The 12,692-nt window shown below is 42.1% G+C and overlaps 1 protein-coding gene across 5 annotated transcripts in view; it reads right to left on the reverse strand.

The window, feature by feature from the left end:
* The window catches only part of LOC116673998 (potassium channel, voltage gated eag related subfamily H, member 7), a 62,867-nt gene extending 56,663 nt beyond the window's left edge, over window positions 1-6,204 (reverse strand). For 3 of the 5 annotated variants that reach the window (XM_032506463.1, XM_032506462.1, XM_032506460.1), the window contains exons 1-2: window positions 5,001-6,203; window positions 3,932-4,162 (exon numbers count right to left, since the gene is read on the reverse strand). In XM_032506463.1, coding sequence (XP_032362354.1) covers window positions 3,932-4,162; window positions 5,001-5,076 — 307 coding nt within the window. In that variant the 5' untranslated portion in view covers window positions 5,077-6,203. Of the gene's footprint in view, window positions 1-3,931; window positions 4,163-5,000 lie in introns of all 5 variants that reach the window. The other 2 variants (XM_032506461.1, XM_032506459.1) reach the window with 1 other exon arrangement.
* Window positions 6,205-12,692: the final 6,488 nt, after the last annotated feature.

A 12,692-nucleotide genomic window follows, 5' to 3' on the forward strand; every position in this document is an offset into this window, starting at 1 on the left:
ACACACACACACTTCATAGGTTACAAGTGGAATAACTAAAATGCAGAAATCAAGGGATGATGATATTAAAGAGCAAAGCAAAATAGCACTAGTGCATCACTCACTGTCTTTCCAGTTGCTAATGGAGTTGAGAAGAGGCACTGCTCAAAGAATGTATCTACATGCGCAGTACATGTAAGTTAACAAAAATCTCAATGACAGAAAAGTCAAATGAGAATAGCTGGCCTGTCCCAAGTTCAAGAGATTACATATGAAGCATGTGCAATAAACAGCTCAGCATTTAAATGTCAAGCACAGAGATTTGGAATAAACGTTTGCTACTTCAATGGCAGCTACTTCTCCTATACAGGTCATCGAGATTAGTGCACGGGAAGGCAAAAGGACCAGTGGTTCTGCAGAGGAACAAATCAGAAAGCATTAACAACGTGCCTTAGATTGTGCTGACGAGAAGAATCTCCTTCACGGACTGTAAAGGACAGCGGTGATGCGTTTGTGCAGACCCTGGGTCACATGGATTAAAAAGACGATTGCCTCACAGAAACCCAGGGGTCCACCACGAGGACAGCAATCAGTTTGCCGCAATGATATTTCCCCTGGAATTCCAAAACAGGAGACTCTAGAGACAGGGACTGAGCTGTGTGTGAGAATAGGGGGAGGAACAGAAGTAGTTACATCTGAAATTAAACTATTTCCTAAATAGCTGCAATCTGAAATCCTTTTTAGCGTTATTGTGGTCTATTCTTTTTGACTGTGTCCATTTATGTTTACAATGTGTTTATTTTTCCCCACTGGAGCTGCCTGCCTCTTCACATCTTAACCACAAGATGTAAAATGGTTCCACATACTAGAAGGGTTAGATACACACTATAACATGTCAAATAATACATACAATACAGTATATCACTTCATTATCACTGAATTACATGATTTGATATTCTCCATATTCTATGGAAACATAAATTTCCAATATATAGTATGATTAATTGTACAGCCATACTTGCTTATAATAAAAACAGACTTTTCAAGCAGTCTGCCTTGCTGAAACAGGGGTATGACTTTCCCTGGAGAAGCTCTGAGTCAGGTCAGAGGAAAACACTGAGGTAATTAGCACCACAGCATACAGAATGGTAATAAGGCCTTTTCTCCCCGTGCAGGGTCCAACGGTCAGAAGTCCTCCACCTTTTTTTATTCAAGTCTTCAGTTGGCAAGCCAGTGGAGGGAGGGCATCAGGCAGTCATTGATTTCCTCTCTCCAATGCACTGGTTTTGAAGATCAATGCAAAATGAAGGTATTTGTGTCTTCATTATTGCGGTTTGCTCAGTGGATCAATGCAGATTGAACCCCTAGCATGGCTTGGCTGACAATACGCCAGCCTAGAGAGACATCGAACCTGTTATGGTCATGTGTAAAGTACTTAAATACTTTACCGCGCTAAAAGCACAATGTAAAAATAATCAATTATGAGTGAATGCCCTCCATTCAAAACTTTTGTTAACCAAAAGAACAAGATTCAAGCATCAAAGTACTCATCCTGAAGCTTGGTTTCCCAAAAGGCTGCTGTTCGGTAATGTTTCGTATGGCCTTCAAAGATCTTTGTTGGTTAATTAGTTTAACAAATATTCCCAAAAGGGTACTGCATCATCACCTTGTGGTAATGCAATATTGTTCACTAATAAGAGTGCTCATTAATGGTTCCTGCAAGCCCAACTTTAAAACATACCTCCACAGACCATCTAGAGAAAGTTCAGTCTGCAGTTTCTAGTTTGCACGTCAAAGTATATGGCCATTTCCTACCTAAAGCATTGTTTAAGCTGCTATGGTTACCATACGGTCTAAGCTGCTACCAGTGAAGAAAGCTCCGCAAACGAAGGCGAGGGGCATGATAACTGTGAAAGTAAACTCTTCTACATACAATACAAAGATGAGAATATGAAGAAAAAAAAACGTTAGTCCATCCACAAGTTCAGTTACGTGGAAGGTTTTCCAAAGGTTAGTAGAGTAATTATGGATGTTTTGCTATTGTTTGCTCTTAAATAGCAACCACTTTTGCAAATAGCTCTCTTTTGTCCAGGCTTTTGTGCGCGATTCATTTATACAAAAAGTTAGCCTGACATCGTCATTCTCCGATTGTAGTCAGAATATGAGTCTGATACTGCTCCATTGGGTTATGATTATGGGGCGTGTTTCAACCGAAAATGCCTCTGCCCTCAATTAGATATACCTACAACCAAAACGAGCAACGGAGTATGTGATGTATGTTGAGCGACGCATAGTTCTCAACAGAATACAGAACTCAACTGCTAGCTACCGCTGATGTTAGCTACTGTAGCTACAGGACCCGGCAATAGACGTATTAATAGAATACATGGTGAATTACAACCATTAACTATATCCATTATTACAGTTACAGGACCTTGGGACAACCATCATATGAGCATGTGCAATGCATGGCGACATGGGCGGCAGGCACAGTCCCACGGGTCTGCTCGTGTTCATCATCACGTACTGTTGATCATCTGTCCATCATTGTGTAAAGCCCGCCCTGACAATTTGATTGGTCCTAACAGCTCTTGTTCGAGCATAGTTGCTCCACAACAGATCAAATCCAGACGGAAGTTCCCGACATCAAATGTGCGCAGGGTGAGGTTTGGCTGGCATCCAGGCTAATAAAAAGTATCACTTCTTGTAGTTTCAGCTAACTTTTGCAACACGCACATTCAACTTATCAGGTTATAAAAAAAAAGAAAGAAGAAAAGAGTACCGCATGGGCTAGCTTAACTTTGGTAGACTGATTCATATATATCTCACAACATCTAAAAAAAATCATTAAGGATAAAAGATAATAAAGCCTAATGGTAACAACAACATACAATGACACCAGACAAGCAAGCGTGGATGATCCCCAACTTTGGTCTTATAAAACTATTAATCCTTAGTGGTGCCATGGTGACACTTAAATTAGCGTTATGCAAGGAGACTTAATCGTCTGAATACATTTGTCATTGTTAGAGGTCACTACATGAACTCACTCTGAACCAGCCCAACCAATGCTACTAGTTTAAACTGACACTGTGCAGCATCCTTGCAACTCATCAAAACAATACCAGCTGTCATGTCAAGTCAAGATTTAAATGCAGTATTCATAAACTGTATATGCATAGCAGTAGATTGTCTAAACCATGGAAAAGCGGAAAAGCTTTACAGATAGTAAAAGACAATTGACAGGTCTGTGACTACCAACAGGATGTTAAAAATTCTAACAAAACTAAATGTGAATTTGGCTGAATGAATGCAGATAAAAAAACTACACTATGCTGTACAGCAAATATGCTATTTTTCTGGAGACGATGAGAACAGCAACAAAAAAACCACACGCCCCACAATTTTTACATTAGTCTTTAGGGATGTGAGCTACATCCTTCCCAGGGTGCCCTATCCAGTGCAGGCTAATGAAAGTCTCTTCCAGACGCCCAGCGCATCAGTGCAAAACTGGACTTCACAGCAAAGAAAACCTTCACAGCTGCTCTTCACCCCCTCAGGGTTCTAAATGGGTGCACTCAGTGATTTGCTGCTGCAAAATGCTCCAGATAGAGCCGACTCAGAACTAAAAATTACCCACTGTGTGAGAGAGAGAAGTCACCTTTTACACATTTATCCCACATCTACATGTCTTGCATTAACACTGCACGGCTCTGTCTTGTGCAGCACACAACAAAAACAGTTTCAACCAGTGGAACACAAATATGTTTTAATAAGAGTACTATAAGTATATTAATTAAAAAACAAAACCATGTTGGTTACTTTTACAGAGGGAGTGACAGAGCCTCATTAGGTCAGCCTGCGTGCATTTTACAGTGAGACTACTGCAACAGCTTCATGTCAAGTACTGTACATGTTCCCTGAGCCCACATAGAGAGCCCACAGTACTCACCATCCTTGCGGTGGTAGGTGATCTCCACCTTGCGCTCCTCTGAGCCCAGCAGCGCCTGGGCCACCTGAGCCACCGAGTGCCTGGTGGTGAACTGGCCATGCAGGAAGTCACAAGTGCACGGCTTCTGCATGACGTCTGGCCTGGAGAAGCCCGTCATCTCGCAGAAGCCGTCATTACAGTAGATAATAGCGCAGTTCTGTACCCGGGCATTGGCTATGACGAATTTCTTATCTAAATAGAGAGATTGAGGGAGGAAGAATGTTAATGTGAATATATTAATTGATACAATAAAACAAATACATTAACAAGACGAAAGAAAACATTTCGCAAAAAATAAATACAAGTAGGTGGGTATGATCTATTTATCCTCCATTGTATTCCTTATGAAGATGCCCAACAGCTGTGGATGAAAAAAAAAAAAAAAACTTAAGCATGCCAGTTGGCTTTATGCTTCAATAATAATCATGTGATCATTAAAGCTCTATTGCACTTTCTGTTTGGGAAATCCTTAGTATTTGACATTTATTTGAAATATGTAAGGAAAGTCACATTCTTTGCTGTAGAACCACATTTATTGCATGACCAATGATGTTTACTCCTTTGCTTTAGTCAAAGGGCCTCCAGCATGGTGTGCAGCAACACAGCACTGCTAATTATCTATGCAAACTAAACAGAACTGGAGGATTTAATAAGGGCGATGCAGGTTTTTGGGGATATGATCTGAAAGTTATTAAATCCCTTAATCCTTGGTTTTTAAACTACATTCTCCACTGGAGCAGGTGAGTGCATCACTCAAGCAGCAGAGAACTGTAAAACAAGATAAGATAGCAGGATAATTAAGCTAAAATTACTTTTCATGGACCTCTGACATATAGTTTATCCAAATCACTAGGAAACAGAATTAGTCCATTGCCTATCTGCATCACAAGCCTTGTTGTTATTAAAGCAGTCCATACGTGGCGATAAAGACTAAATAATTGTTCTCAGGCTGCAGCAGGACAGACACAAAGAGCAGGCAGCACAACACAGCGCTCCCACACAGCATTGGGCACCAAGGAGAGGTACTCACTCTGTCCTTCGAATTTCCGAATAATTACTCCCAAAAATGTGTTTTGTGGCGCAACATGACCCCTCCGGACAGGCATGGTTCCCCTCCAAAAATAACGATGACCAAAAAAAGCTTTGGCGGTCCACGTACAAGCAAGCCGGTCACCCAAAACGCCTTCCTCCAAGTTCTAGCGGGTGACAACCGAAGCCAGAGGGGCTCCCCGTTTCTTTGTCACCAGTCAGTCATCCTCATAAGAAAAGCTCCCCTTTCTCTCTTTCCCCCCGTGTTTCCCCTTATTTCAACTCCGATGCGTCCCCGGTTGAGCGCATCGCAGAGGCTTCCCTGCGCTTCTCGCCGATGTGGAGCTGGAAAAAAAGGAATCGGTAAACCGCAGTTTAACAAACATCTCACCGTGGCTCCTCGAAAGCTATGTGCGCGTTTGTGTCAGCGCGTGAGTTGTTGTGCGTGTGAGGGTCTATTGTTGTGAAGGGAGGACTGGTCTCTGAGGCCAATGGCTGAGAGGCTGGCAGACCGGAGAGGTGCGACACCGACACTGCGAAGGGAAAACCCCACATGGATGCGGAGACAAAGCGACAGGCGGAGAGATAGAGGCAGGCTGGCTGATGACGGTTACTGTAACGCGTTACAGCGACGTTAGCCTACTACTCCCCTGATTTGTTTCATGAGCATGCTCATAGCCTACTTAGCAGAATACACAATGTATATACATTATAGTTTATCGTATCAGATTTAAGTCGAATTATCCCAATTTTAACTCTTCCCTCGGTTTATTTCCGACCTTATCTCACTGCCACACAGCGAGGAAAAGGACGGCGGTTAACGTTGGCGTAGTGAATGCTAGCTAGCTCAACTTTACCTGCTAAAACATGACTTCCTGTTACGAGGCGAAGAACGCAGAAAAGTGGCATAATTAACAGAAATTCAACACATCACGACGGCGACTAATGGAACATTTGCCTACTTTTGACACTAACGAGTGCTAATTTTCGGAACACCTGTGACTTTTCTCTGAGTCACGAGGCCAATTTCTAGTTTTGGGAGTGGTGACGTCAGGGCAGCAAACGCAGGTGTACCGCCTATGTCATTAATGGAGAGCCCCTGGCCACGGTTAGGTTGGACAGCCGTGTTTTGAATGTCCTTTCTAGCCTCGAGTTTCTTGCCACACGCAATTTGCATAAAACGCTCCATCGTCACTGCCTTAGAAAGAGGGCAGCTGCACACGAGCAGGCGCTGGCCTTGGTGCTGCCGAGGCTTTTCACTTGTCCTCCCACTGGTGGTGTCAGGATCAACATAAACATTTTGTAAGCGGCTTATACAGAGCGATAAGTCAGGAGAAGGGATCCAGGGTGGAACCAGAGTTTGCATCCTACAACTAAAATACATGATTATTATAGTTTAACGATTCCTATTGCCATTATTTTTTGTCAATTGTGGCATAAATACATAAGTGTCATCAGCAGAATAGCCTATATAGGCCTTCTGAAAACTATTGAAAGTAAGAATACTAATGTTCAGATTCTACCCTTTCACACCCTATTCATTATTATACACTATATTTTGTATTATTATTTGTGATGCAAGGGGGTATGCAAGGCAACAGAAGTCCCCGGCTAGAATTGAACCAGCAACTTTTCAGTTATGACTATGAAAGATGCTCCATAAGCAGCAGTTTAATGTTGCAGGTGGTCAATATTGAGCTAATTTTAACTACTTTATATCCTATTGGGAGCTTTATATGAAATTGCGTCGCATTTTATTTGTTGAGCCCATGCTTGTATGTAAAATCCTAATCTGCATAGGAAATACTATAGTTGTCAGATAAATGTAGTGAAAAAATTGTTTTGATACTTCTTTATAAGTATTAAGTAGTCAAAATGGAAACACTTAAGTAAAGTACACATACCTCAGAAACATAGTTAAGTACAGTAGGCTACTTGGAATCCTTATTTAAAGACAGTCCTGTAACAGTGTTAAAGGTAATTTGGACTGGAGGTTTTACTCTCCTTTCCTCTTAATTTACTCCCCCCCCCCCACCCCCCCCCCCCCCCCCCCCCCCCCCCCCCCCCCCCCCCCCCCCCCCCCCCACCCCCCCCCTCTCCCCCACCCCCCACCCCCCCCCCCCCCCCCCCCCCCCCCCCCCCCCCCCCCCCCCCCCCCCCCCCCCCCCCCCCCCCCCCCCTTCCTTTCAGATCCAATTTATTTCCCTCTCGCCGTGTCTCTTTAGTGGCTCACTCTAGGCATGGACAAACAAACACACACACACCCAGGGTTAGTGAAACATATGTGTCTTAGACTAGCTCTCCCTCCATCTGGTCCATTGAGAAACAACTCAATTACACAAAATGGGGGGGGGGAAGGGGGGGGGGGGGGGTGGCATATGCTGCTTTTACAACCTTTTGTTTTATGACCACAGACAAGTGAAAGCAGCCTTTGTTCAACACTTGAACAACTTCTTTGGACAATCTTTGGATACAGAATGGGTTTTTTCCCCGTGGCCTGCCTATTGCACATATTATATTGGCTGCTTTAACATGTATCAGTACTAATCGGCACTTTGTTGTCCACAGCCAATTTCTCATCACATTTAACACTTTGATATATGAATCCAAAAAAACTTCCCACAACACATTCTTTTGTCGCTATTCCATTTCCCCCTCTCTGTCTCCGTCACACAGCAAGCACGAGTCACTGACTCACAGTGGTGAAACAGTAAAGGGTAGGCCTGCCCTTGAGTCATATTCACATTAAAAGGGACTGACAACATTAATTCATTGTATTTTAGCTCGTACTATTCTCACTGAGGGGACAGCTGGTGGTATGAACACCATTTTAACAGAGAGTTGAGCATAATCTTTAAGAAGTAACTCCTGCATGCACGCACACACCAGTTTCCTTATTACTGTAGTTTAGCACAGTAGAAGTTGAGATGTAGTATAAGGACACAGACCCAAAATCATCTACCAAGTTAGAAAAAAGCCTGAGAGAAATATTTTGAATGCAAGACTGGTGTGTGCAATTCTCCTCTTCTACAAGACAAACAAAACCTTCACTTTTTTAAAAGCGCTGTCTAAAAGAGATATGTTTGCATGAAAGCTCATTCTACCCATACCTCATTTTTATTATTTCATTAGTTACAACACAAACCCTGTTGAAAACTGGGGAACATAAAACATTATTGCCTTGGAGCCAGGCAAAAAGCCACACTGAAGCTGTAACTACAGGTCCATTTCAGCACAATGGACAGCTCCCTAGGCGGACCCTTTAATTGTCCCATCCAACACTTGGGTCCAGGCTGAAAAACCAAATGATAAATGGATTGCTGTTAAATTATGCACCGACATTCATGGTCCACAGAGGATGAACACTACTGACTTTGGTGATCCCCTGACTTCTCTTTTAGTGCCACCATAAACCATGATGTTGACATTTGTAGTTTTGAGTAAGCAATGTATAAAACACAGTAAATAAATAAATACATTAATAAAGAATTAAAGACATACATAAATAAGTAAAAACATGTAAATGTAACAATCACAAGACATTTAAAGATGAATAATTAAAATAAGAAATAGCTTAAAAATAACGTATACAAAAACTAAAGTCACTTGATATGAAGTGCAATCTTTGTAGAACTACATCTGACTATATTCCAGGAGCAGGTTTGGCTGTCTTGGAAACAAGCCTCATGAAAAGGTCTGGTTCTGTAACTCACAGTGCATCATGGGGCTTTTTGGGGGGGGCGAGATGGGTCAATTGGTTTGAGTTAAAAACAACAAATGTTTAAACAAGCCATCACAACTCAAAATGTGTAAATGTTTTCCAAGAAGTGACAAAAATATCAGCACGCTCACATCTTCTTGTTACCATGGGCTCCGTGAATTTCTCTTCCCAGGTGCTATTGGCAACAAGGCCCAGTGCTTTATTGGAACTGATAGCTATAAATAGATGAAACTATTTACTTTCCATTTATCTGGAACATCGCATAGACTATCTGTTTATGTCCTTTATGATCCCGACCGTGTTTATGAGCAGCTGGTAAGAGAAGGAAATTGAGTTCTATCCCTAAGATGCTCTTGCGGTGTAATGAATAATTAATTGGAAATTAAACAATGCAAGAGGGATGTGGGTCTTAGTGGTAATCCACAAGGGTATTCTGAAGTAAAGCATGAGGGTTTGAGGATATTTCAGAAGAGATATTTGCTGCGGTTATGAGTTCAGCTGTATTACATTAAGTACACCCAAGTGATCATTTCTATCAGACTGAAATATTAAGACCCTTTTCCTCATGGGAAATACTGTCTGTCAGGAGTGTGGGGTTCAACAATTTTATGGTCAAATGAATCTAACCTGTGATTGTGTTCTACAATTGTAATAATAAAGCCTGACTTACAGACACTGAATGCTACTTATGCAAATATAATAATTAGAAGGATCTAGCCTCCTCAGAATATGTTTAGAAAGCTTAGACATGTGGGGTTTTAAAGGGCTTCTTGGGACCGAGCGATGGGGCAAAAAAGTACAAAGTTTGTCTCAAGCAATGCCTTTCTTTGAGCAAGGATGAATGCTATTCTCAAGGTTTTGAATGTTTAAAAATGATTAAGCTGAAACAGACCCTTTATAATTGGAGCAGAGTCAGCAGGTGAATGATTGCAACTTTGCCCCATGGGATCATCACCATTATTATGATTTATTGGAGAAAGAAAAAAATGGTTATTACTGTAGTGTGTAACCTTGCCCTGAGCTCTGCTAATTAGGTAGACTAATATCAAACACTGCAAGCCCCTCACAGGCTGTCACCCTTGTAGCAAAAAGGTTTTAATTCAGCAGTTCATGCTGTAGAGCAATAAAGTAACACAGAAGGTGTACTTGTTGAGTATGGGGGCTGTCCTTTACCCTGGGTTCAAGACCCCTTGACAGCAAACATCCATCCCACTGAACTGTCCTCGAGCAAAGGCAGACACTGAATTCCCACCTGCTTCTGAGATATTCAGCCAAACGAGATCTTCCCTCTTCAATCAATAGAAATAGAACATCATTTCCTTCTCCACTGTCAGCAGCGAATCATTTAAAATTGGCGTTGTTATTCAGAATTTAGAAATGCTGCCCGCTGTCAAATAGGCCCCATCTACTTAATGTAATAGGATTTAAAGGCTAGGAACTACACTGGGATTATTCTCCAGATTGTTTGAGTGTAAGAACACTAACATGGTAAATTACATGGGCTGCCAACAAACCAGCAGTGATTTCCCCCGGTGGTTGTAAAGGATCTCTATTGCTATCCCCACGCAGCCTAATCCACTCAACATCAGCTCATTCATGACTAGAAAGAGGATTGAGTAGTATGTGTATGTGAGTGTATGAGTATTTATATTGGGCTGGTTACATCTAGATATTTCGTCTTTATATCATAACACAACAGCTAGTCTTTTTGAGAAAGAGGTTCTACGGAAATCCAAATGTTCTTGTTTACGGTTTATACCCATATGGTGAATTGTTACCCTCAGACAACAAAAATGTCTAAGTGGGGGATGTGGGCAATCAATTTTGATTGATACACTATACACTACATAATTCATGTAGTAGAGAGATATGAAGAGTGAGGTTGTATAAATACTCTGGAGACTAATCTTGCCTACACTAAGTGATGTTTTGATCTTATTGCTAACGTTAGCATGCCAACATGTTCACAGAGTCAATTCTAACATGCTGAGGTTAACGTTTACCTGGTACAGGCATCTTAGTTAAGTTTGGTAGCAATGGCCATAAACCAAAGTATTGGGAAAAAAAATCTGATTTTGACATGATGGTGGCACTAAACGAAAACTTATCAAAGTTACTACAATCCATCAGCCTCATGATGGCACTAGAGTAAAAGTGAGGGGATCCTGAAAGTCAAAAGCATTCATCATCTGGGGACCATGAATGTCTGTACAAAACATCATAGCAATCCATCAAACCGTTGTTGAGATATTTCAGTCTGGACCAATGTTGTGGACAAACAGACCAACTGGCATCGCCATCCCCAGAGCTACAACACTAGCATAGTTAAAAGATGGAGATGAAATTAAACTGGCATTAATGATGTGGTAATTATGGTAAGCATAATCATGATGACAGTGGTGTTAAGCTAAGCAATGATGATTTATCTTGATGGTGATAATGGTTGTTATAATGATGATGCTAAATTAGTAGCATCAATGAGGGTAGCCTACTCATGCCAGTCCTATTGGTGCGTTTCTCCGTGAGAGAATACGTTTCCCTCAATCTCCCAAATGGCAACAGCCTTTTTCCTCTTCTGCTGCTGAGAGTTTTTGAAAGGAGAATATACCCCCCCCCCAAATAGCCTGACTATCAGCACGGATGTTCCATTCATTTTTAACTTAATCTGTTCAGTATGTGGAGCAATTTAGCTTGGGCAGTCAGGCCTTGTCCCCTAATCCAAAGATCCCTCCAGGGCAAATGACTGCCCACACCCAGGAATGACCCCCACGGTCTCTCCATTTTCTCTTGGTTTATTTCTGCCAGTTCTCGTTTTTGTAGGCCCTTGATCTCCGCTCTGGCTCAGAGCCATGGAAAGACAAGGCTGACCATCAGAAATATTACAGATGAATGATCACAGATAAAGTAAGGGAGAATAGAAAAGTCTCAGAAAAATAGGTAATGAAAGTGGAAGTAAGCGAAAGGTAGGTGCCCATGGTGAGGACAACAAAGTTATCCAATGTTGCTGGTTGGACTTTTGTTTTTGCCGTTGTCACCCGTCCAACTTTGTCCCAGACTTTTTCCACAGCTGGCCCCTTCCACAGATAAATGTCTCACCTTTCCTCATCTACTGCCTTGCTATCTTTCGGGAACAGTTCAGCTCAGCGGTTCACGGGAAATACGCGTGGGGGATGCAGTGTTGGCGTGTCAACGATAACCCACGTGTCACTCTAAGATACCGCCGGCGGCTCTCTGTAAACCCATGGCTTTGTCTTCTGTCAGTGTCACCATCACAACTAAATGCCTCTGACTGCACAGCTCATCGCCATAGAGAGGTGTCATCCCAGAGATGTATCACCCTGCACATGTCCCCATCTCTTTACTGGTCCACTCGAGGTGCAAAAGTGGAGTGACGGTGACTCGGGGTAGTGCGTATGACTGTATGTATCGGTGTGGCTGCCCTGGGGAAAAAAAGATTAGAGTTTTAGTCCATTGGACGGAGGCCATTTTGGTAAAGTAAATGCTTATTTTTAACCTATTTCAACTTCTTTATGGAGTTAGAACCATTGCCAGATGAACCTGTGTAAGGGGCCCGAGGGCAAACATTGGCCATTCAATTGGCCCATCTTGCCTCCGAGTTCCCATCAAGTACAGCGCACAGCACAGATAGTCTTCCAGTACTCCTATGCGGAAATCCTACTAGTTTTATTGTGTTTGTGTTACAGAGCATCTTGCTCTGTCTTCTCCTCACGCACAGCTTGTCTTGTAAACACATGTTAACACCTGAGATTTGCACTCATCATACACCACTGTGTGTAATAACATAGGCAGTGATTGCCATTACAGACGGTGAAAACCGCATCTATTTATGAGAGCAGTTGGATGTTCCCCAGCTACGGAATCACAAATAAGTGAAGAAATAACATGAATAATCTTCTGGCAAAAATAGCGCGTTGGCATTTGTATCTAAGAAAAAATGCTAACTTGGCAACA

The sequence above is a fragment of the Etheostoma spectabile genome, chromosome 24, assembly GCF_008692095.1.
Source record: "Etheostoma spectabile isolate EspeVRDwgs_2016 chromosome 24, UIUC_Espe_1.0, whole genome shotgun sequence".
NCBI classification, from domain to species: Eukaryota; Metazoa; Chordata; class Actinopteri; order Perciformes; family Percidae; genus Etheostoma; species Etheostoma spectabile.